This window comes from Miniopterus schreibersii (assembly GCF_964146895.1).
Source record: "Miniopterus schreibersii genome assembly, chromosome: 15".
In the NCBI taxonomy this organism is placed as follows: domain Eukaryota; kingdom Metazoa; phylum Chordata; class Mammalia; order Chiroptera; family Miniopteridae; genus Miniopterus; species Miniopterus schreibersii.
The window spans coordinates 49,056,439-49,081,683 of NC_138115.1; the positions used below are offsets into that span (position 1 = coordinate 49,056,439).

The window sequence follows — 25,245 nt, forward strand, 5'->3', positions numbered from 1 at the left end:
CAAACCAGCTCCGGCCAGGCTCAGGCAGATGGCAGCCTCCAACCAGGGTCTCCGGGCTCTGGGTTGAAATTCCAGGCTCGTGTATGGTACCTTCCTCCCCGTCTATCCAGCCCTGGCTCTGCCGCAGCTCATTCTGCAGACCCGCAGAGGGAGGGCGTTTCGTCCACAGCCCTCTGCCTCTCTGACCTGTAGCTGCATAAGCAGGTGTTGAGCCTGGGAGGCACTGGGGGGCACTCGGGGTTTGCGGGATGGTTTCAAGCCAGGAGCTCAGGTTCCAGTGGGCAATGAATTAGATATGGGGTTGCTGCAGGGCTGCAGGGGTCAGGACAAGGGTAGAATGAGGGTCCCCATATCTCTCCTGGCTGGCCACCACTGAGTACCTAGTGCTGGGAGGTCAGGCCTTCTCAGATCTGTTTTCCTGCCTGTGACCCGGGTATGAACCACCTCAGCCCCCATCTGATTTCTTCAGGTGTGCAAAACTTGAATGAAGTCACTTATCAGGGCTGTGCTTGTATGCCATGGTGGCTTGAAATTTCTGAGATGTGGAAAGGGTTGGAAGGGGCAGACAGGGACACCGGAACAGACAGAAGGACAGTTAGTTAGAGAGAGGGCAAGGAGAGGACCACCGAGGCACACACACCTTAGGGACAGAGCTAGCCTGGGAGCTTGGCAGGCAGACCCGTGGAAAGGGGCGGGGAGGGCCCGGCCCAGGGCACCTGGATACTGGTGCACTTGAACCTGCCTCTGCTCCCCCACAAGGGGCCTGGGACAAAGTCCTGGGACAGTGCAGGGCTTGGTAAAAAATAATTAATTTTTCTTTTTAAACAAAAGCTCTGACTCAGGTCTTTTTCTGTCCTGAATAGCAACATCTTTGTTTAGGCCTGAACCACAGAAGCTGCTCAGAGCTATCCATGGCCTCCCCATGGCCAACCTAACTCTGCTCTGTGGCTCCAGGCTCTACTTGGAAGGTCTTATAGGTTCCAGGTGAGTGGGATCCAGGTAAGTCCTGGGGCCTGAGTGCAGCAGGGATGGGCCAGGCTGTGGTACTCCACTGAGATAGTGCCTCTGTGTACCTGTGCCATGCCTTGGGGCAGACAAGGCATGCATGCCTTCATGGAGACACCTCTGGAACTGGCACTACAGCAACAGGGGGCCTGTGACCATGTGATCAGTAGGGACAGGAAACCCACACCCCAAATTGCCCTGGAAGTGCCCCCTGCCTTCAACAGAGCCTCCAGACCCCCTGTGCCCCCAGCTTCCCTCCCTTGGTCTTCCTGAGAGGTGAGAAACCGGGCTTCCTGCTGCAAGGGGAGGGGGCTGCCCCAGCAGCTGCTGCGGGAGCCTCTAGTGACTCAGCCCAGTGGGGGATGGGGTGGGGGGTGTTTATGAGCAGCCGAAATGGCTGTAAAAGTGGCACCTCGGTTCACTTACGGCCTGGCCATCCCCTCCCCTACTGGCCCCTTGACTTGAAAATCTTCCAGAGGAGCCTGGAACCTGAGAGAGATCTGGGTTTAAGGCTGGGGTGGAGGCTTAGCCTGGGGTCAGGGTTCAGCCAGGGGTTAGAGGTCAGACGGGAAAAGCTCAGTCTGAGATCAGGGTTGAGATTGTGATTGAGGCTGATTTGGGCTAGGGGGTGGGGGATAAAGTGTTGGGGGTCTGCAGGCCATTGCCCCCAGGCCAGGGTGATGGGTTTTCTGCGAGAGTAAGGTGGGGCTGCAGAGCTGAGAACTGAGCCTCTGTCTTTCCTGTGCTCACTCTGGCCCCAGGGCCTGTGTACCTTGGCCAGAGCCCTACTGTTGCTGGGCTGGCAGTTGATGGGTAGCAGAGGCTTGTCAGCCTAGGGCCACTGCACCAGGCACAAGTCCCTGCTCCAGTTCTGGGATCTAGTGACCACCTTGGCTCCTCCTCCTAGTCCCCAGTCTGGAATCAGAGAGAGGAGTCCCCACAGGGACTCTCTCCCACTCCCTGCCCCCACCTAGGCCTTTCAAAATGCCATTGAAACTGACCTGAAACTGACCAGAAACTGACCTTGGGGCCCTGGGGCTTGCCTGTCAAAAAGGGCAGGCTGGGTTTCAACCAGTTAATGTGTGACACCCCACCCCCGTGGTGGCACTTTAACCAGAGGCCTGGGGTGAGTTAGGGGATCGGTGGCCCCACCCACAGTGGTGGAATGTCCAGCAGGGGACTCTGGGGTGAGACACATGAGTTATGGCTAACTTTAAGGGGTCCAGAGCCCATCAGACCTCTCTCTGCAGTCCTATCTACAGCCTACCCTGGTCCTTCCAAGTACAAATATTGTTTCCAAATCTCAAGCTTTCTGATATCAGACCTATGAAGAACTCCCCCATCAGCCCCTAGTTTTACCTCTCAGTTCCCCCAATCTCTCCGTGAATGTTTTTTTTACTATCACCAAGGGGCAGGGGTGCTCAGTGGTCATCAATCATAAAACTTAAAATAGAATGGCTTAGAAACAGAGACATAAAGCTGAGACCATCAAAATATAACACCGGAGAACCACAAGTGTTCTTTAGGTGCCCACTCTGGGCACCTGGGCCTCTGTCACCATAGGGGCCACACATCATAGGGAGCAGCCCCCAAATCAGAGACCCACCCCAGCAGTTGAGGAGATGGGGGCATAAGGACAAAGGGACGTCCTTTACACCAGCCAGAGAAGAATAATCCTGGCAAAGGAAACAACAAAGGCAAAGGCAGGAGAGTGAACATGGGGAGAAGGCCACGGATGGTACCTGTTGGGAACAGTCATCTTTGGAGGAAACTGCTTCCAACAGCACAGCCCTCAAATGCCAGGACAAGACACTTGAGGGTATCCGGGCACTGAGGGGTGTGTGGCCATAGAACGTATGGAGAAGAGAGCTGGGGGTACAGTCTGGGAGATGAGTGGGTTGGAGCCTGGAGAGGGGTAGGCTGCCAGGAAGGCTGGCTGCAGCTGGATTCCAGTGGCCTTAGGGCTTGGGCTTGGGGACCCATTCACATTGAGGGAGAGGGTTTTGGGGTTCTGAGGAACTCAATTTTCACAGCTGAGTCGGGGGGAGCTCCCAGAGCCCATGGGTCTGGACACACATCCTAGGAGGCACTAAAACAGTAACGTTAAAGGTGCCCTTTGCCCAGTCAGCGTGGCTCAGCTGTTGAGCATGGATCTATGATCCAGGAGATTCAGGTTCGATTCCCAGTCAGGGCACATGACCGGGGTTTCATGCTCCATCCCCAGTAGGGGGCGTGCAGGAGGCAGCTGATCAATGACTCATCATGGATGTCTCTCTCTCTCTCTCTCTCTCTCTGAAATCAATAAAGTTATTTTTTTAAAAGTGCCCTTTGAGTCAACTGGTCAACCCTCTGTTTTACAGATGAGGAAACTGAGACCCAGACGGCGGGACAGTCGTGCCCAGAATACACAATTGGTAAGTGAGCAAGCAAGGGCATAGGTCGGGATTACATTTCCCGGGGTCCCGACAGTCACATTAGCTTCCTTCGGACCATCCTTAAAGCCCTCCTGTCCAGGAACCCCAGGCCCTTCCTGCACCCCAGCTTCCCAGCCTGGTCCTGAGAGGTGGTAGACCTGGGGGGTCCCAGGCCCCCTCTCCTAGTTGCTCTGGCGTCCCCACCCCGCCAAAGCACGTAAGCCCCGCCCCGCCCCAGTCCCCAAAGACTCCTCCCTCTCTTCCCCTGAGCCGTGGGTCCCCTGAGGACCAGAGCCCGCCCAGAGCGTTTGGGGGTGTGACCTTGTGGGAGAAGGAGGCGGAGCGCGCGGGCGGGGGTCTGGGCCTCCAGCCGCCCGGGGTGGAGTCAGGGGCGGAGCTGAGGAGGCTGGGCGGGCGTCGGGATGGGTCGAGACTCCGGGGGACCCGCACCCGGGGAGACCCTGGGGAGGAAGAGAGAGGGGCGCGAGGCCGCGGACGGGGCGGGCCTGCGCGCACCGCGGGCCGGCCTCCTCGGGACGTCCCCGAGGCTGGGGGTCCAGGCGGGGGCGGGCGAGCAGCCTCCCCGGGGACCCTGGTCCAGCACATGCGGGAGTCGCGCGGGCGAACAGACAGCGCCGCGGGCCGGGGCGCGCGGGGCACCTCTGGTGAAGAGGGCCTGCGTCGCGGCTGAAGGCCCGCGGTCACCGGCCCGGGCCGGACGATGGGGAAACATAACGTCTGTGCCCTCCCGGAGGCGAGAAAGGAGCGGCGGCTGCGGCCCGGGCCAAGTTCCCAGGCCCCGATGTCGGAGCTCCCGACCCCGTTCCCTCCACAATCACACCCCGCCGCCGTGCGCCCCGCGCCGCGCGCGGCCTCTAGGGGAGCGTCCCGGGCGGGGGGCGGCGGGCTCCGCTCGCTCCGCCGCCCCACACACCGCGTCGGAGGCGACCGAGGGGGGCGGGGGCGGGAGAGGCCCAGGGAGGGCTGGGGGAGGGAAGCGGCGCCCGGCCGCGGGGGAGGGGGAGCAGCAGACGCCCAGGCGAGAGGCGCGCGCGGCGGGCGGCGGCTCCGAGCGGCGGCCGGGCGGGGGGTGCTGGAAGCCAGGCAGGCCAGGGGGGATCCCGAGAGCTCCATGAAGAACCCCCGGGGCCGCGGACGGGGCGCTGTCCTGGGGAGACTGTCGGGGGGTCCCCGACATCCATGGCTAGGCGGGGGCTGCGGCGGCGCGCTCGGAGTAAGTCGGGGGTCGGGGCCGGCGCGCACGGGAGGAGGCCCGAGTCGGGGAAGGGTGACTCCGGACTCGGCCGGGGCGGGCGAGCTGGTTCGTTTCGGTGTCAGGCGGCGGCGCCTCCTCGGAGCCCAGCGGAGCCGCCAGCCCCGAGCCTCTCGGCTCCGTGGCTTTTTTGGAAACTTGCAAATGTTTTCGTAGAGAGAGAAGGGGGGAGGGGAAGGAGGGAGCCGGGGAGTGACCGAAACGGAGCTCGGGGCTGCTGGAAGAACGGAGGCCAAGGCCGGGGGAGCTAGAGACACACTGACAGACAGACGGACCGAGCGTCCTGGCCGCGAGCGCGCCCCAACGGCGCGGGCGCAGGCGGGGCTCCGGCCGGGGACAGGGAGGGGGTGCCGGAGGCGGCGGTGCGCGGGATGGGGACCTGAGGGGGTGGAGGAGCTAGGAGCAGGCGGCCGGACCACCGAAGGTTTCAGGGTCGTTGCAGAGTTGGGCTCACGTCCCCAAGCAGCGCGCCCGAGCGGCTCGAAACGCGCCCCCCGCCCCGCCCCCCCGCGCTCGCCGCCGAGCTAAAAATAACAGCCCGTGCGCCCCCCGCGGACCCGGACCCCAACCCCTCCCCCGACCCCTCCCCCACTGGGCGTGGGGCGAAGCCACAGCTCCCAGTTCCCCAAAAGAAAAAGAAAAGGCGGCGCGGGAGGGGAGGGCGGGGGGCGGGCCGGGGGCGGGGGGCCCGGCCATATGGATGTGATTTCTGCGCTCCGAGGCAGACGGGCAGCTCCGCAGCGCTCGGCGCCCGCCCGCCGCCGCCCGGCCCCCGGCCGCCTCCCTGCCTCCTCCCTCTGCTCTGCGCTCGCTCGCTCGCCCTCGGCGCATGGGCCCCGCGTCGGGCCCCGGGGCCTCGGGCCGCCGGGCCGCCGGGGTCTCTTAGGCCCGGGCGTGGGCGGGGCAGCCCGGCCTGACGCAGCTCTGTACCCCACCACCGTCACCAGGGCCGGCGGCGGCGGCTGCCCCGAGGGACGGGGCCCTAGGCGGTGGTGATGGGGGCCGCCCGGATCGCGCCCGGCCTGGCGCTCCTGCTCTGCTGCCCGGTGCTCAGCTCCGCGTACGCTCTGGTAAGTCCCTGGCCCGCACTCCAGGACAGGCTGCGGGCTTGCTCTTGGGGTCCCTGGGGAGAGGAGGGGTGTCCAGGGCGCAGAGTCGTGGGTTCTCCGAGTCATGTGAACTTTAGATGGATGGGGGTTCCCTCTGACCCCGCATCCTCGGTGCCCTGCTGTCTCTGGGGTGGCTGAGTTCTGGGTTCCAGATGCCTCCTTAAGTTCTCCCTGTTTCTGAAGCCTGGGTTTGGGGTCCCAGGTCTGGAAATCTGTGGTTGGGGATCCCCTATCTTCCTCTTCTGTGAGCACCAGTGCTCTGGTTGCGTCTCCCTCAAAGATGACAGCGTGATCTGGCAGAAGACTGGGCTTTGGCCCTGATGTGGTGCACAGACTTTGCTCTGGGGGCCTCCGTTTTCTGCAAGTTTTGTTTGCAATCCAGGACACAGGCCTCTGGGTCTGAGGTCAGAATCGCCCAGGCAGGGGGTAGGATTTAGGGGACCCTCCAGCTCTCAGGATCCCGGGCATGCACACACACATGCACTCATGCCCAGCTTTATCCAGAGTGGAAGCTGTTTGCCCAGGGAGGCGGGTGTGGTGTGGCATGGAGCAGGGATGGAGTCCCCTAAAGGAGACTAACCTTACAGAACATTTCTACAGGAGAAACACTCTGGGAAGATGGGGGACCCCATCCGTACCCTTCTGAGAGCAGAGGCCAAGAGGGGACCAGAGGGAGCAGAAAAGACAGAATGGGAGATGAGAAGAGAGAGAGAAGAGACAGAGACAAAAGGGGGTGGGGATGATTGCTCCCCAGAGCAGGAGGAATAGATAGACCAAGAATAGCAAAGAAAAACAGGGAGACACTGGCAGAGGCTGAGAGCTGGAGACATGGACGAGCGGCACCCTCCTCATTCCGGGCCAGGGTTTGGGGGCCTTTTCCAGGAAAGTCAGTCAGATCCCACCCCAGCCCTGTCCCAGGGGGCCAGCCCGTTGCTGAGGAGTGTGTTTGACTTCAAGGCCCCTGCTGCCCCCGGCCCCCGCACCCCAGGTGAGGGCATTTGCCTTCTAGAAAGACAGGCAGGCAGCAGCCGCCTCCTGACCGGCTCCCCACCCAGGCAGAGCCCCAAGGGGAAGGCAGTACCTCTGGATTCCTCCAGTTCTGCCCAGTGCCTGTGTAACCTTGGGCTGTCCTTCACACCTCAGTTTTCCCATCTGTAAAAAGACAGCAAGAAAGAAACATTTGCCTAAGAATCCCGCTCCAAGGCTCTCCTCAGCTGCGGACTTCAGCATGCCTCATTCATCAGTGCCCGTGCCCCACGACTCTGGCTTCCCAAAGTCAGAGACATGCCCATGAGGACTTGTAGACAGGGAAACGGAGGTTCAGAGGCGAACCCCGGTGAATGCCAGGGCCCACAGCCATCTCCTCGTCCCCCTCTTGGGCCAGGCGCACCTTTCCCAGGACCCCTCCAGGGTGTGTGAGCACAGCCACTGTGCAGAACCAGCCAGCACTGTCCGTGTGCACATATGTGTGCACGTGACTGTGGAGGGATAGACAGGGTGATAGGCTCGGGTGTCTTGTGAGTATATCTGTGTGTCAGAGCAGGGCTCTGTGGGGCTCGGCATGGCGTTCTCTGGGTCTGTGTGTGTTTCTTGAGTCCATGTATGAGCACACGTGTGTCCGAAGCTGTGGGTCCGCACATGACTTGGAGGAGCATAGTTGTGCTTGCGTGTGTGTGCATTGGTGGACACATTTGCACCCAGGTTTGTTGGTTTCTTACTTCTGTTTAATAAATGCTCTGTAGCGCTATCTACTTGCCAGACACTGTCCTAAACGCTTTACAACAGCAACTAGCTTATCCTTCCAACCGCCTCTGAGAAAGGTTCTGATATTGTCCTGACTTTTTAACTGACCTGACTCATGCAACCATTATGACCATTATTTACTGCATGCCAAACACTGTGCCTCTGTGAGGTAGAGGATAATGTGTCCCCCAAGGCACTACACTGGTTTCTAGGGAAACTGAGGCACATGCAGAGAATTTGCCTGGCTTAGCTCTGGCCCACGGCTGAGGAGATGTCAGGGCTGAGCCTGCTTCAGGACCTTGTGGGGCATCTGCAGCTGGACTCTCAGGCTGTGAATGCACTGGACCCTTCGTGGCTTCAGGGCCAGAGGATATGGTCCGAGTGCCACCCAACACCCTCTGGGTCCCCTGGGCTCAGCAGGAGCCGGCAAGAGACTGAAGGCCTGCCAGCTCCCTCTCCTGAATCCAGGCACTGCCTCTCCCACCCAGATCTGCGCTTGTGCCCACCAAGCCCACCTGCTCAGCTGATAGCCTCTGTCACCAAACCTGGGTGCTGCCTGCCCAGCCAGCCCCCAGGACCAGGCTCACGTCTCCAAGGATCTCATTGCTGGGGGACTAAAAAGCGCCCCACTGGGAGCACACTTGGCTGTGGCCAGACCCAGCTGGTCCATTTTGTACCTTACAGGGAAGAGTGACTGCGAGGTGGGGGGTCAGGTGGAGTGAAGTTTGGAGGGAGGGATGGGCCTGCAGATTGTCAGTAGGGGGCCAAGGGGTGGTCTTATCCTTGGGGATGCCTCATCCTAGGGACAAGAGAAGGAGAAACTGCAGGAGGAGAGGCTGAAGGTCATTGTAGGGGACTGGCTTTAAGTGTAGAGATGTCACCTCAGAGTCAGACTCAGGAGGAACTGTGGGGGGGGGGTGCAAGGGACCCCTCCTAGCCTGCTCCAGCGGCAGCTCTGCCACAGGGCTCACTTTTAGACACAAGAGGGAACCAGGCTGTCCCCAGATTCTGAGCTAGAAACCGATACCAGTGTCTTCTCACACCATCCATTCACCCACCCGTTCTATGGGCAAGGACCTTGAGGTGCCCACAGTGGGTCTTCTGCAGAGGTGGGATTTGAACCAAGGTCTTCAGGCTCCGTCCGGCACTGAGCTGCTTCCTCCAAAGCAGGGTGAGGACATGTGCTGGTAGGAGAGCCCCAGGTCCACTCTGGGCTTTCTTTTTCTTCCTTTCTTTTTTTAAAAAATAAAATCCTGGGTTTTTTACGTTCATTTTCTTAGTTTTAACTTCATAACTAACACTTGAAAATGTTCTTTTTTATAAAAGAGTCTGATAATACAGGTTAAACAAACTTCATCTTTGTTTACTCCGGACCTTTTTCTGTGAGTTTTCAAAGGTGCTTTTTTGTACCTACCAAGCAGATAGTTTTGTTCTACTGTTTTCTGTTTGTTTTTAAATAAAGGTTATCAGTTTGTAGATAGGGCTCAGCCACATGCATTTTTCTACTTACAGGTGCACCTTGGAGACCTTCGAGTCAGTAAATGTAAACCTCCTTTTTTTAATGCCGCATAGTATTCCCAAACCTGGGATTCGGGCAGCAGTTCCCAGGAATGCACATGTACATAGTTTCCTCCTACTTTTCGTGTGTGTGTGTGTGTGTGTGTGCGTGTGTGAGAGAGAGAGAGAGAGAGAGAGCGAGAGAGAGAGAGGGTCCAGACGGTGGGAGGGAAGCTCCTTGAAATGCCCTCTTGTGTCCCGGTGTGACCATTTCGCAGTGGGGTATTTCAAGGTTCTGTCACTGCTGGGTCTGAGAACATACACATTTGTCATTTTCGTAGACGTGGCCAAACTGCGCTCTAGAAAGCCACTGCGGGTTGTTAGTCCCAGCCCCAGGAGTGGGCAGGCGGGTCTCCCCCACTCTGTCACATATGGTAGTGTGAGGGTTCTTTTCATCACCTTGGCCATTCTGATAGGTGGAAAGTGGTGTCTCATGTCATTTTAATTTGCCAATTACCAGGGAGCTTTTGAACTTGACGCTGGTTTACGGTCCATCTTCTAAGAGCTTGCTCAGAGCCATTACCCATCTTTCTACTGGGTTATTTGTCTTTTTCGTATTGATTTGTTGAAGCTTTTTATATCACCTGCCCTTTAAACTCTCCCCCCTCCGCCGCCAACTCTGGGGACTGCCTGTGGACAGAGCAGGGGGAGGGGGCCGAGCCCTCGGGAACTTGGGTTTTCTTCGGAATGTTTTAATGAGGCATCAAGCGGCCTCCCCCAGATTCCTGTCGTGGGCCTTCTGGGGACACTCCCTGGTCCGGCCACCACATCAGGAAGGCCAGAGAGAGAGAGAGTCCCTGGGAAAAAGAAAGGTTGTGGTGGGAGTTTTTGCAGACCCCTTGAATTTTCTGCAAAATATAGTGTGACTGGGAGAGGGTGCAAAGTTTTGCTCAGATTCTCAGAGAACTGGAAACCTCCAAACCCTTGAGACCCCCAACTCTGGGACCAGCCTCGCGCCGAGGGGAGACCTGGTAGGATCCTATTCTGCTGACAGGCTGGCTAGGTTAGGCCATACCGTGCTTCCGGGCCTTGGTCCCCTAGCCCAGGTACAGGCCGCTGCCGAAGATCCACCCTGTCCTAGCCACCAATTCCACCATCCAGTCTCCATCCCACCGCCTGCCTGAAGGCATCCACGCTGGCCAGGATGAGAGGCGTCACAGTGCCTCCCCCAGCCCCTCCCAGCCCCGAACACAGGCAGCCTGTTCAGGAAGGCCTGGCAAGGGGGAGGAAAAGTCCGCACTTGTCAGCGGTGGCAGGCAGGAGTGTCCCCGGCAGGGAGCCCGTCCCAGCCTGCTCGGGCCAGCCGGACAGACTGAGGGCAGCAAGGGGTGGGGGCAGTCCCTAGCCAGCTGGCATGAGAGACGTCGAGGGTGCCAGCACAGGTCCCAGGAGTGGAACCTGGAGGAGAGGTGCAGGAAGGCCAGGAGGTCACAAGGGGGGTCTCCTGTTTGCCAAGGTTTTCTCCTGGCTTTTCTGGAGGCACAAGTGTCCTCTGCAGTTAGAGCTGAGCACAAGCCGCCACCGGCAGCACCATCACCATCTGACCGCCTGTATATCTGCCTCCACCCCTGAATTACCTCTGTGGAGGCGCTTGCTTGGTGCAGCAAAAGACACGATCCAGAAGGACTGGAAAGCCGGCGCTGAGGCTGGAGCTAGAGGATCCAGGTGGCTGGGGACTTACTGCCTCGCCCTCCTCTAGGGTTGCAGCCTCTGTGTCAAGCAGACCTCAGTGCCAGTCTGGTCCTCTTCATCTTTTAAAATATGTTTTTCTTCACTTTAGAGGGAGGAAGGGAGAAGGAGAGAGAGAGAAGCATTGATCATCGGCTGCCTCCTGCACGCCCCCTACTGGGGATCCAGCCCACAACCCAGGCATGTGGCCCCTGACTGGGAATTGAACCTGTGACCTCTTGGTTCATGGGTCGATGCTCAACCATTGAGCTACACCGGCCTGGCCCGGCCCTCTTCTTTTTAACAGTGACGCTCAACCTGTATCCCCGTCTGTAAGATGGGATGTAGTGGAAGGTGAGGGACGTGTGGCTAATGTCCAGGAGCAGTGGCTGGTGCCAACAGGTAGAGGGGCTTCTGCAAGGCAGGAGAGACTGGCCGCGTCCAGGGATGACCACCAAGTGATCTGCCACCTCTAGAGGTGAGCAAGAGGCCAACAGCTGCCTTCCCCCCAGGGGACCAGGCTGACCTCAGGCAGAGGGATGGAGGAGATGACCCAAGAGGGCATCCCGAGGCTACCGCTGTGCAGCGGGAGAAGCACCTTCCCCAGAGGCGGAGGTGTCAGCCGCGGAAGAAGGATCCCTTGTATTTCCTCCATAGTTTTGCCCGGAGAAGGAGAATTTAGGCCTGTCTGGGATCAGACAGCAAATGTGTGGAATTTGGCAGTTAGAAGAGGCACTGAGAGGAGTGGCTCTCATCTGGTCAGTGGCATGGAGCTGGCTCTGTCCACCACCACTGTCACCATCACACCTCCATCACCATCCCCAGCCTTGACGTTGCCACCTCATGGTCCTCGCTGCCACCATCGCTGCCATCCCCTGCTCCAACACCATCCTCAGTGGGGTGGTCTCGGGAGCTGGGTTAGGAGCTGCTTGCTCCCGGCGGGAGGGGCAGTAAGCAGATGGCTTTCTCTTCCTCTAGGCTTCTGAGCTCAGGAAATGAGAAACACATCCGGGCCCCTTGACCACACACTACTCTCCCTGGGACGCAGCGTCCGTGTTTGTAAATAACATGTTGGCTTCCAGCCCCCACCTGCCCCCTGCCTGGAGCTCCACCAGCACCAGCTCCGCGCTCCCTGGCTGCCTCTCTCCCCCTTCCCCAGTTTCGGGCTAAGTTCGGGTCGTGCCCCCACCGCCGCACGTTCACAGGCCACACACCACTCACACGCGTGCACACAGGAAGGCTCCGTGCTGGGCTGAACGTGTGCTACAGGGGGCATGTTGAAGCCGAGCCCTGCGATGGTTAGGTCAGGGGAAGTCAGCTCTAACCCACCACCACTGGAGGGATGTGGGGGAGGGGGGTTTGGGACACCTGGCACCAGGGTTGGGTGGTCCCATCAGTGGTGGGTGTGGACTGACTGACCCCTGGGCATGACCCAACCCTGGGTCCTCAGTGTTTGCCCCAGAAAGCCTAGACCCACGATGCTGGGTCCAAGATGCTGCAAGTCTGAGTCCTCTGCACCAGGCACTGGGCCAAGAAGACCTGAACCCTGCAGGGGCAGGCTCGTGGGGTGAGGGGTGGGAGCAGCAGACGGAGTCGCCAGGCCAAGAGGAAAATCAGAGCTGTCAGCATCTTCACCACCACCCCCAGGAGATAAGGGTGCCTCAGTCAGCGGAGGGGCCCTCTTGACCCTGCAAGCCCAAGCAGGGACCTTGAATCTTAGTGTGAGTCCAGGGTGGATCCAGAAATGCAAGGAGTCACTGGGCGGTCCTTCCACCCAAAAGCTTGCAAGGCACCCAGCAGGCCCTCCTTCTTGCCTCTTCCCAGTCCTCGGAGTCCCACCCTCCTACCTGCCCCTCACTGTGGCCCTCTGCACTCAGACATCTACCCAGATCATCTCCCTCTGCCACTCTGGGTCTCCGGCTTGGGGGCACCCATGGCACCCGGCAGGAGGGGGCCCATCGCCATGACTTGGTGCTACTGCTGCTGACAGTAACAATAGCAACCAGCTTCTCCTGGGCCCCAGTGCTGCCCAGCTCTTCGTGGGATGCAGTAGGTCCTCGAAGAATGTGATTACGACGTTGATGAGGTGCCATAGGAACTCAACTCTTAATTAGCTGATGGTAAAACTGGTTTCATTATACTTCACTTCGCTTAAAGTCTCCGAACCCATCGAAGATGTTAAGTGAGGACTTGCTGTACCTCATTTAAGCCTCACAACAGCCCTGTTACCCTGATTTTACAGGTAGCGCAAGGATTAAGCAACTTCTCCAGAGACACAAAGGCTGTCATGGTGAAGGCAGGATTCAAGCCCCAGTGCTGGTGGCAGAACCGCCTGGATGCAGAGAGGGTGCAGCTGGAGGGAGGGGTGACGGGGGCATTCCAGGCAGGGGGGCTGCACCCGGTATGCATCCGCCCTCCTCTCCTTGGGAAGGTGCTTCCTTGATTCAGGCTTGAGTTCCTCCTGCTACAATGGCCGTTTTGCCATGATTGGGTGACAGAAATGAGTCGTTCAGGACAGGGAGGCCAGAGGTGGGGGCACTGACCCGGTGGATGAATGAAGGAGTTTGGGGGCTGTGGGGGGCTGGAAGCACACACTTCCCCCTCTCCTGGGCGTTCCCAGATGAAGCCAACAGCAATGGGCGGAAGCTGAGCAGACACCTTGGGCCAGTTCCTGGTCATCACCCAGTCAGCACACCTGTCAGTCTGCCAAACCAGCACTCCAGCCCATGACTGAGGGCCTTCAGTCTAGGCCATCAGCTTTGGCCCACATCAGTGGGCCAGTGTGTCTGTTGAGAGGGCTGGTGTGCCCATCTTTAGGGACTGGTGGAAGCCTCGGTCAGTCACCCAGGAGCTCCCCAGGAGCTGGAAGAATGCGGTGCATTAGCTGTTTGTCTTGAGAGAGGGAGGTGGGCAGAAGGGAAAGGGGGAACAAGCAAGGGAGTGTGGGGAGTGCCGGGGTAAGGGTAAGACTATGGCAGAGGTGGCGCTGACAGTGATTAGGGGGCTGGTGGCAATATTGGTGATGGCGCTGATGGTGCTGGTGGAGCTGGTGGAAATAGCACTGATGGTGGGGAGGGTAATGAGGTTCTACCAGCTGTGATGGTGCTGCTGGTAGTGGTGGTTATACTGATACTACTAGTAGTTAGGTGCTCGTGGTGGTGGTGGTGGTTATACTGATATTACTAGTAGTTGGTGCTCGTGGTGGTGGTGGTGGTGGTGGTGGTTATACTGATATTACTAGTAGTTAGTGCTTGTGGTGGTGGTAGTGGTGGTTATACTGATAGTACTAGTAGTGCTCATGCTGGAGCTGGTGCTGGTGGTGGTGGTGGTGTTGGTCAAGGTGATAACAGTTTGTGGTGGTGGTGGTTAGTGATGGAAGTATGAGTTGCAACAAAGGAAATGGTAGTGAAGGGGTGCTATGATGGGGTGGGGGAGGCCAGGCAGCTACACAGGGGCCAGACCCCTCAGCAGCCTGGACCCCCAATAGCAGAGGCACAGAGAACTCAGGTTAGCCTTGGAGCCCCTGGATTAGGGCAGGCCTGAGTTGTCCTCCCTCAAGCCCATTCCCCTGTAGCTACCCTCCCCCCATAGCTGGCGGGTGGAGGACAGCAGCAAGCACACACAGAGCTGCTCCAGCCCTTCCTGGGGGCCATAGGCAGGGGGTTCAGCTGAGATCTCAGTGTCCAACTCAGACTCCGGAGACACGCACAAGCACGGACACCCACAGACACCCCCACGAGCAGCCATCACACACGGTAAAGGTGCACTCGCAGTCCTTTGCCCAGAGCACATGCACACACACATGCATGTTCCCAGACACCTCTGGCTCGGGTTCCACATATGCATGCTGGACAATCCCCGTGTGAGAATGCACAGGGACGGGCACACACCAGTGCACATACCGGGCCACTCGCGCACGCGCAAAGCCGCCTCTGCTAAGTGAAACCAGCAGAACCCAAGGCCGGCAGAGCCAATTGGAGACTCCTTGGCCCTGGAAGCCCTTACTGCTGCCACCAAGAGACTCGGTCAATTAACTTCTCCCTGCAGCCCGGCTCCTTGACCCACCCCAGCCAGCCAGCCAGCCCCCACCCGCGGGTGCCGCCCCTTCCCCCGCCCGCCTCCTTCCTCCCCTGCCTCCAGCTGGTTCTCCCGCCCGGCAAAGCTCCACTCAGACTGAAGGGACACAGCTGGCCTTGGGATGTCTGAGGGGACACAGCCCTGTTCCTGGGGGACATATCCTTGTCCCGGGGGGTGTCTCAGGGAATGCACTAACCTCTTGGGGGTCTCCCTCCTGGGTTGGGCACACTGAGCCGTTCCCAGGGCAGCATGCTGCCTTCACCCTCGGACTCCTTCCCAACCTAAGTCGGGAACCGAGGCTTGGGGTGACACCCCACCCGGGCCCCAAGATGCTCCTGTTCCCTTCCTTAGCAGTGCTGGTGAGGCCCTGTGGGTGGAAAGTCCAGGCAGACGGAACAGCGGGAGCAAAGGCCTGACTGCATTATCGGAAAGAGGTCTGCTTGCAGGGAAGCAGCTTCCAGAGGCAGTGGGATGTGGGGATGGGGGTGACTTCCACCCACAGGCTGCACCGGAGTGCCCCGCCTAGCCGGACCGCTGCCAGCACTCCCTCCGCCGTCTCCCTCCGGAATGCAAGGGTGGGAGGGCTGAGGCCCTCACTGTTCACTGGGGAGAGGGTCAGGATGGAAACTGGTGACTCCCAAGGTCCCCCAGTGTGCTAGGACTTGAAGGAATTCAGGACTGTTTTTTTTCTCCCTGAACTCAGCATTCTCTATCCACGGTCACTCCCACCCAGGTTCCCAAAGGCTGCCGGGTCCTGTGAGGACCCATCCTGGGACATCCCATCCCTTCTCATGCCCCCTGGGAAACAGATTGGGCAGAGAATAGTGGCTGCAACTCAGGTTTACTAGCGGGCAGCAGGGGACAACCTCCCTCCCCCCTTTTTCTTCTGGTAAGGCAGCCATACCCCTTGGAGCATCCCAGAGTAAGGGCCTTTGGAAGGGGGGCGTTGGGATAGGGAAGTTGGGATGGTTGTGGGACCTGCTGCTGCCCTGCCCCGACGGTCTCACCTTCGACTTGGCAGGTGGATGCAGATGACGTCATGACCAAAGAGGAGCAGATCTTCCTGCTGCACCGCGCCCAGGCCCAATGCGAGAAGCGGCTCAGAGAAGTCCAGCAGAGGCCAGGTGGGGGCGGATCGGGGGGCGGGATCAGGAGGGGGAGGCGCCAGAGAAAGGTGGGAGCCCAGTCTGGGGACCAACTGGCCTCAGGGGAGGATGGTTCAGATAAAGGGGGCCCAGGCCAAAGTGAGGGCCAAAAGTGGGGTGGGCCTGGCCAGATCAAAGTCAGCAGGCTCAGAAATGCCCTGAGCTTCCCCTCCCAGGGTGGGGGTTAGATGGTTTGAGGGCAGCTACAGTTGAATCACCCCCAAGCTGCTTAGATATGTGAGGAACACACACTAGGGTGCTAGACCCCACTGGGTGGGCTGGGACAGCTTCCTGGAAGAGGAGGTATTCAGGGCAGGTCCAGAAGGATGAGGGAGGCCACCTGGGCAGAGGGCAAGGCAGAAGTGTCCAAGGTCAGGAGAAGTGAGGGTCCATGGGGCTAGGTGGGGAGGAGCACAGAGGGCTAGAGATGGGTATCTATGATCCTTTCAGTCATGGTCACTGTCCGGGGGAGGGTGCTTGACCCTCCCACCAGCACAGCATCTCCGTGGGACCCCTGCCTTGGTGAAGGTGGGAGGGGTGCTTTCCAAACTTCACAGCTCCCGCCCTCTTCTCAAGCTGGTTTTTATCTTGAGTCCATTTCCTAGAAGTGGAGATGGGGCCTCATTAGCACCCATCCAGGCCTCTGACATCTGCCTGGTTAATCTCATCTTCCTGGAAGAAATCCAGGCCCAGAATGACTGGCTGACCAGAGCAGCGTCCTACCTGAGCTGGCCCTGAGACCGCAGGGGAGGATGCTAGGGCACACCCAGGACCAGATTGAACACAACTGTGCAGCACACAGGCTTTTCTCACACTCACAGGGATTCACAGGGTCTCTCACCCACATCATTCCCACCCATGGCTCCCCAGTCCTCTGCCCAGTCACACCAGGGTCTCGGGGGTCAGATGGGCCCTCCTCATGCTGGGTCCTGAACCCAGCCTTCTTCCTAGTTGTGGGAGCCTGGAGGCACCTCCTTCTATACCCTCAGTTCATGATCCAGCCCTCTCTTCCCACTTCACCCCATTCTGCTCCCCCCATCCTACTGATGCCCAGGGGTGCAGGCAGGGAAACGGGCACAGCCGTTCCACGCCAGCATCTTTTTGACCTGCCCAGTGCTCTGGCGGGGCTTCATTTTCACTGTGTAACCTCTGTTGACATCATAGCTAATGTCTGCTTTTGCCATGCGCCCCCTGGTGGGGCCTTCGCAGGAGATGTGGGCTCACTCTGGGCCCGAGGCCGCCACCTGTACCCACGTGTTGCCCACATTTACGGCCTAACCCTCTAGTCTATCCCTCACTGCATGGTGTTGGCTCCCATTTGAACCCTCTTTGATAGTCTCCATCCCTTTGATTACTTCTGCACCTGGCAAGCATTTAACAGTTTGTAAAGCACTTCTTCATCTGTCATCTCAGCTCTCCCAACAGTTGGGGTGTCAGCAGGGCAGGGCACGACCCCCGTTGTACAACCAGGGAGTGCGAGGCAGGAGGGTGCCCTGGGTCTCCTGCTGTAGCACAGCTGACAACCATAACTGCCCTGATTTCTCCAGCTGACATAATGGAATCAGACAAAGGATGGGCATCTGCGTCCACATCAGGGAAGCCCAGGAAAGAGAAGGCATCCGGGAAGCTCTACCCTGAATCTGAGGAAGACAAAGAGGCTCCCACTGGCAGCAGGCGCCAAGGTAGGTCCACGCTTCCATCGGAGGCTGGCCGTCTCAGGCCGCCGGCCCCACTGCCCTGTCCCGTTCCCGTGAGCTCAGGCTCCTGGGCGCTCGTGGAAAAGCAGAGGGTGCTGCCTCTCCCAGGAAAGCAGGGGAGGGGCTGGGAGGAGACATAGCCAAGGGGGCAAGGGGCAGAAGAAGCAAGCAAGCTGATGGGCTCAGCCCCCAGGAGATGTGGGCAGAGAATTTGCCCTGCACCATTCCAGGGGTGGGGAGGACCGAGGGCTACAGACCCTTCCATGGAGAGAGGTGATGGAGAAGCTGGGAGACGAGGGGGCGGAGAAGGGTACAGAGGCAGGGAGAGGCTGGGAAAGACCCAGGGACACAGAGAGAGAGAGACTGAGGTAAAGAGGCAGGGAGAGACAGAAAGGGGACCAGGAGGTTCAGACTGGGACTGGGACAGGGACTGGGACTGAGTATATTGGAGGAGGGTGCACCAAGACACAGTGAGGTGGGCATAAGAGACTACGGAGAGGAGGGTGGAGCTGGAGACAGTGGGACAAAGAGGGGAGAAAAGAAGAGAGGGAGGGAGGGGCAGGGCTGCATTGTCCCCCAGGGAGGTAAGAAGAGACAAACGCAGAGCCCAAGCTGTAGCCACAGGGCCGGTTTGAACCGGCTGGGTGGGCAGCAGATTCCAGATGGGCCACATCTGGGAGGCTGTGGTCACCCTGTGGCTCCCCAGGGACCAGAGGGAATTGTGGGCCTGGCCAGGCGGGGCTGGGGATATGGTGCCCAGGACAGAGAGCCTTTCACCAAGCTGGGGTGGGTCCAGCCATCCAGGCAGCCTTCCAGAGTGGCTGGAGAGTCCTGTGGCTGGAGCCGCACAGGAGAAAAGAAGAGAGCTGGGGGGCAGAGAGTGGAAGATTCAGAAACTGAGGACCCTCCGAGGTCACATAGCACAGAGGAGCCCCACAATGGAATGTGTCACCCTGCCTGGAATCCATAATGAGCACTTAGATTACCTCTCCCCCACGAGTGTCCAAGTGTCCGTCTGTCTGCTGCTGGAGTCTCACAGCAGGTGCTCCAGGCAGGCCTTGGATGGTGGTGGGAGCAGGGCTGATATGGTCAATGCCAACTTCCCAGTGAAGAAACTGAAGTACAAAGAGGGTGGGCACCCACATGAGGTCAGCCGCTCTTTGGGAGTCCAGCTGGCACTGGAAGTTAGACCTGCCTCCTGTCAATGGTCCCCAGGGAAGGGTCGCATAGGAAGCATTCTCAGCTGAGGGAGTTAGTCGGGAAACTTGCCCTTCTCCAGGGATGCCTGGAAGGTGGGACCAAGAGCAGAGAGAAAAAAGAGAGGCCTTGCCAGGGGCCAAGCACTTGAGGGGCAGGGCTTGGGCTATCTGACCTGTGCAAATCACTCACCTCTCTTGGCCTCTGCCAGCCTCAGGGCCGGTGCATACAGGGGCTGCAGTGAGTTCTATGAGGCCAGGTGGATGCCCGGCACAGTAGGGAGTAAGAGCTCAGTACAGTCTCCCCAAAGCACTCCAGGCCTGAGCTCTCCAGTCCTGGGGTGCAGCTGTCCCTGAGGGACCTGGTGACCAAGGTGTATTCACCCCTCTGGGTCACTAAGCATGGACCTGACTGGTATCTATCTCCACCCTGTCTGTCTCTGTGGGCACAGGGCGCCCCTGCCTGCCCGAGTGGGACCACATCCTGTGCTGGCCGCTGGGGGCACCAGGCGAGGTGGTGGCCGTGCCCTGTCCGGACTACATTTACGACTTCAATCACAAAGGTAAGGCAGGCTGGAAGAGGGTGGGGCCCGCGGGCAGACCAGGGTTGGAGGTCGCCCTGACCCTCCCACGGACCTGCAGGCCATGCCTACCGTCGCTGTGACCGCAATGGCAGCTGGGAGCTGGTGCCGGGGCACAACCGGACCTGGGCCAACTACAGCGAGTGCGTCAAGTTCCTGACCAACGAGACCCGGGAGCGGGTGAGCCTTCCCAGTCCCCAACCTGGCCCGGATGCGGCGACCCCGCACCCTGGGTGACCCCTGACCTAGGCCTGACTTCTCCAGCGACCTTCACCTGGCCCCTGCCCCTTACCCTGGTGTCTCCCCACCTGCGCAGGAGGTGTTTGACCGCCTGGGCATGATCTACACCGTGGGCTACTCCGTCTCGCTGGCCTCCCTCACCGTGGCTGTGCTCATCCTGGCCTACTTCAGGTGGGGGGCGGGGCGGGGCGAGGGGCGGGGCGAGCAGAGGGGTGGGGCGAGCAGCGGTGGGCGGGGCGAGCAGAGCGGAGGAGCTGCGGTGGGCGGGGCGAGCAGAGGTGGGCGGGGCGGAGATGGGCGGGGCGAGCGGAGGGCGCGGTGGGCGGGGCGAGTGTCGGTGAGCGGGGGCTGGGGGCGGGGCGTCCTTTCCCGTCGCCGTGCCCCCACCCGGGCCGGGGGCCCCCACCCACGGCGGTGCCGCGCCCCGCAGGCGGCTGCACTGCACACGCAACTACATCCACATGCACCTGTTCCTGTCCTTCATGCTTCGCGCCGTGAGCATCTTCGTCAAGGACGCGGTGCTCTACTCGGGCTCCGCCCTCGACGAGGCCGAGCGCCTCACGGAGGAAGAGCTGCGCGCCATCGCCCAGGCGCCCCCGCCGCCCGCCGCCGCCGCCGCCGGCTACGTGAGTGCGCCCCCCGCCCCCCTGCAGCCCACGCCGCCCACGCCCGGGGCCCACGCCACCGCCCGCCTCGCGGGAGCCCGCCCGGCCGCGCCCCGCGCTCCCACCCAGGCCCCCGCCCCTGCCTGTCTGCTGCCAGCGCGGGCTTCAGGCCGCTCACCCGCCGGCCGGGCTTCCAGCCCCTACCGCCGGGGGCTTTGTGAGTGTCCCCCACTCCCGGCAGCACTCGAGCCTCAGCCCTGTGCCCGCCAACCACCCACTTCTTCACCTTGCCCTCTGCCACTGTCTCGAGCCCTCCTGCCCCGACTGCATCCCCGGCCCCTCCCCTTGGTCGGGGGCCTGGACCAGAGCCACCCCTTCCTGGGGGCTTCACTAGCACCACTTGTCCTCTCCCCCCTCTGCCACCCACTCCCTCTCCACTCGGACCCCGCTCCCCAGACGCAGGCCCTACCCTCTGGCTAACAGCAGCTGTCCCCTAGGCTGGCTGCCGGGTGGCCGTGACCTTCTTCCTTTACTTCCTGGCCACCAACTACTACTGGATCCTGGTGGAGGGGCTGTACCTACACAGCCTCATCTTCATGGCCTTCTTCTCTGAGAAGAAGTACCTGTGGGGCTTCACGGCCTTCGGCTGGGGTATGCAGGCGGAGGGGCCGGGAGCAGCAGGCAGTGTGGGACCATGGGTGACAGGGCCAGAGGGCACCACTGAGGCTAAGGCACCCACACAGCATATCCTGCCCCGGATGTGGGGCAGCAGGTGGGCAGCCTGCACACCCTTCTGTGACTGTCCTCATCCCAGGCTCAGGGAACAGCTTGGCTGGGTAGGGTTCACCTGGAATAGGCTCAGCCTGGAGTTGGGGTTCAGCCCAGGAGAGGGGGAGAGAACTCTCAGGTCAAGATTCAGCTTAGGATCAGAGTGGGATCTTGGGTCAGAGGTCAACCTGGAGCTGGAGTTGGGATCTGGGACCCTCCCCCCCTGAACCATGACTGTGAACACCAGTCCCCTCGCTGTGTGGAGCTGCTCACAGGGTCTGTGGTCCCGGCTCTCAGCTTCATCCGGGCTTGTGCAGCCCCTCTGCAGAATGGGTAGCTGGGGCTCTGCTCTCCTCCCCCTTGGGCTCCAGGATCAAGTTACTGATAATTGTCCATTATTGTTGGCAGCTCCAGAGCTTGGCTGGGCTCTGGGCAACTGGCCAGACTGCAGAGGGGTAGGTCTGGTGGCTCGAGCCCTCTCAGTTCTCAGCACCCAGAGGCCCTCAGATCAACAGCCACAGTCTCCCTCTCCTTGGCACACACCCTAACCTTGGCCTCACCCATGGCAAGCCCCAGAGTTGGGGGAGACCTAGGCCTGGCCGGAGGAATTGAGGCAGGCTCTGGGGCTAGAGAGTGTCTGGGGCGGGGGGGGGGGGGGGCGCACCAATGGAGAGCACAGGGAACTTTGTGACTGTGGCACGGGAATGTCACAGCTCTTTTCTCATCATAAACCCAGGTCACTCCCTCCCCCTCCCAGAGGTACTCAGGCCTAGAATGAAGTGTGAGGGGGATGGAGGGTGGGGACCTGGGCTCCCCTTCTAGAGTCAGAGCTCACCCAGAGGTACCATGTGCCATCTGAGCTGGCTTTGGCCTGGGCACACCGAGGTTCCCCTGTGGCCCGTTACCCAGCTAAAATGACAGCTCTCCGTCCATCCAGCCTCATCCGTGGTGGCTAGGACCTTTTAAACTGGGGCGGGGGTGGGGGCCGTGCTGGGACAGAAAAATGCTGGTAAGAGGCTCCCTCCGCCACAGGAAACCCCCATCCCAGAGCAGTGCCCTTCAGGGGAGGGGAGGAGGAATAGCCTGGACCGGCTGTTTCTGATAAGTTTCACGTTTCACCACGTGCCCCACAGGTGGGATTGTGTGGGTGTGAGATGCAGAATCAAGATGGGGGAGAGGGCTGAACGGGCCCTGAGCCCTGAGAGGAGGCTGCTGGGGCAGCAGGGAAGCACCTGCTCTGTCACCCAGCAGCTTATTGCCCAGGGTGAGGGGGGCCAGGGACAGAAATGGGGTAAGCTGGGGGTCATCAGGGATGAGCGGAATGGGACTGGCATGGTGGGGTGAGGAGAGACATTCTGAATAGCATCTGCAGTCCCTCACACTGTCCCCTCTGTGCACGCAGGTCTGCCCGCCATCTTCGTGGCTGTGTGGGTCAGTGTGAGAGCTACCCTGGCCAACACCGGGTAGGTCCAAGTGGAGAAGGGGGCCCGAGTAACAGGCCAGAAACAGCCCTGGTACCCTCTTCCTCCGTGAAGTATGTCAGGGGCCTCCTGTACCCCGGCCCTGAGTGGCCCTAGCTTCAGGAATTTTCAGTATGGCTTGGAGCCAGGTACCGCCCTCAGGGTTATGAGAGGCTATCTCAAAAGAAGACTGAGGGTGGCCTCAAGCTTGGCCACACCCAACACACCCTGTCCTGTCCCCTCAAGAACTAATTTCAGAGAAGACCAGCCCTGGGACCTCTCTCTGTGGGCAGGCTCTGGGTGGGAACGGAGAGGGTGAGGGCTGATGCCTCAATCTCCCCCAGGTGCTGGGACTTAAGCTCCGGGAACAAGAAGTGGATCATCCAGGTGCCCATCCTGGCCTCCATTGTGGTGAGCAGGGCTGGCCCCGGGGCTGGGGGTGGGGTCACAGAACCCAGTGATTAGCCCCTGGCAGGGACCTGTAGAAGCTTCCCTGGACCCCAGGGTCAGAGCCACAAGGCCTGAGAAGCAGCTGATCCCCATCCCGGTCCAGACGGGGAAACCGAGGGCCCGTGGAGCCCCCTGGAGGTGCAGCGGCAGAGCGGGGCGGCGCCTGGCATCCTTGCCCCCGCCCGGCTGGGACGTGGAGACTCAGCCGTCCCTCACTCCCACAGCTCAACTTCATCCTGTTCATCAACATCGTGCGGGTGCTGGCCACCAAGCTGCGGGAGACCAACGCCGGCCGGTGTGACACTCGGCAGCAGTACCGGTGAGCACCCCACCATGCCCACGCTCTTCAGAGTTCGGAGGTTATCCAAGCGCAGCGCCTTGTACAAAAGCAAAGACGGAGGCTCCGGGACTGAGCCTGTTTCAAGGGAAGGACCCACCTCCTGACTCCCTGGCTGGCCCCACCCCAAAGTGACGGACTCTCTCCTGGCCTCTGCAGGCCCTGGGGACTCCCCAAAGCCATCCGGGGCTTCTCAGGTGCCAGGTGCTGCACTAGAGCTGGGGGGGGGGTGTTGCAAGGGCAGGACAAACCCAGACCTCTCCTCAAAGAGCTGGCCACAGGGAGTCTGAGGGACAGGTGGGCAGTGTGGCCTGGAGAAGGTGCAGATGAGCTGTGAGGTGAGGTGGGGGGTGGGGGAGTGACAAGTGCCAGCAGAGGGCTAAGCAGGTGCAGAGGGCCCTGCAGCAGGGGACTGTATAATTTATGGTCCACCCAGGACACCTCAGAACCAAGGCGCCCTAGGAACACTTTGCTGAGACAACTAAGTGTTTTCCTAGGTGAATTGGCTTGTCCTCTGCTGGTGGCCAGAGCCTCAGGCCCCTTAGTGGCTTCTGGAGCCCAGGGCTGGCAGGGTGGGAGTGAAGGGGTGGCAGTGAGCCTGTCCAGGGGGAGGTGGCGCAGCCCTGACATGCCTTCCCTGCTGGCCCAGGAAGCTGCTCAAATCCACACTGGTGCTCATGCCGCTCTTTGGCGTCCACTACATCGTCTTCATGGCCACGCCGTACACTGAGGTCTCAGGGACGCTCTGGCAAGTCCAGATGCACTACGAGATGCTCTTCAACTCCTTCCAGGTGCGCAGCGCTGGCCTGGCTGGGGGTGGGGCGCTGCTTCCCCTCTCCAGACACGGGCCCTGGGCCCTGACCCCATTGCCTCTTTCCACAGGGATTTTTTGTCGCCATCATATACTGTTTCTGCAATGGCGAGGTAAGCAGAGGACTGCAGTGGGGCGAGACAGGGAGAACACAAAAGCGCCAGGGGGTTCCCCAAGTCTTGTTCTTCCAAGAACATTCTGAAGGCAGAGAAATCTTTCCAGATGATTCAGGCTCAGGCTTCGTGCTAGGATTTGTGGGCTCATCAATCTCTGGCACACCCCAGTGTCTTCCCAGCCCCACGGCTGAGTTCTCTGTAATCCAGATGAACGACTCAGCCACCCTTGGAGCCATCTGAGCCGTGTAAATTCTGGGTGTGTCAACTGCCTGCAGCCTGACACCACGTTCTGAGCACGATGGGGTTTTACTCGGTCTTGGAATTTTCCAGCAATACCCCCCTGCCTCTGTCTCCACCCAGTGCCGAGTGTCGTAGGAGCAGGAATGGGGACACTGCTGGGGTTGGGGTGATGGGTGGCAGAGGGGTCAGGGGCACACCTGATGGCTGCCCTGCTCCTGCCACCCCAGGTGCAGGCTGAGATCAAGAAGTCCTGGAGCCGCTGGACGCTGGCACTGGATTTCAAGCGCAAGGCACGCAGCGGGAGCAGCAGCTACAGCTACGGCCCCATGGTGTCTCACACAAGTGTGACCAACGTAGGCTCCCGCGCAGGGCTCGGCCTGCCCCTCAGCCCCCGCCTGCTGCCCGCTGCCACCACCAACGGCCACCCCCAGCTGCCCAGCCACACCAAGCCAGCGGCCCCGGCCCTCCAGACCACACCACCAGCTGCGGCCACTTCCAAGGATAACGGCTTCCTCAACGGCTCCTGCTCGGGGCTGGATGAGGCCTCTGGGCCAGAGCAGCCCCCCGCCGTGTTGCAGGAGGAGTGGGAGACAGTCATGTGATGGGACCCAAGGGCTGGACATATGGACCTAGGGCAGATAAATGGACCGAGAGACAGATGGTTGGTGGCTGCCCGCTCATGGCTGGGCTGGGGGGACGAAACAAGAAAGAAAAAAAAGGAAAAGGAAGCAGTGTGTGGCTTCCTGTGGCCTG

The 25,245-nt window shown here is 60.3% G+C and overlaps 1 protein-coding gene across 6 annotated transcripts; it reads left to right on the top strand.

Annotated features, from left to right (window-relative positions):
• On the top strand, positions 1-25,245 carry PTH1R (parathyroid hormone 1 receptor). 6 transcript variants are annotated; one of them, XM_081160246.1, is made up of 17 exons: positions 1-204; positions 864-984; positions 3,366-3,419; positions 5,640-5,762; positions 15,868-15,970; positions 17,539-17,673; positions 19,337-19,447; positions 19,527-19,645; positions 19,782-19,876; positions 20,136-20,331; positions 20,808-20,961; positions 22,481-22,541; positions 22,883-22,949; positions 23,213-23,307; positions 23,975-24,116; positions 24,208-24,249; positions 24,720-25,245. In XM_081160246.1, the coding sequence occupies exons 4-17, from the start codon at positions 5,688-5,690 to the stop codon at positions 25,092-25,094; spliced, it is 1,770 nt and encodes a 589-aa protein (XP_081016372.1). In that variant the 5' UTR covers positions 1-204; positions 864-984; positions 3,366-3,419; positions 5,640-5,687; the 3' UTR covers positions 25,095-25,245. The 6 variants fall into 6 exon arrangements, with proteins under 6 accessions (XP_081016372.1, XP_081016375.1, XP_081016370.1 ...); XM_081160249.1 differs by having other exon boundaries at positions 17-204; positions 864-999; XM_081160244.1 differs by lacking the exon at positions 1-204 and having other exon boundaries at positions 836-984.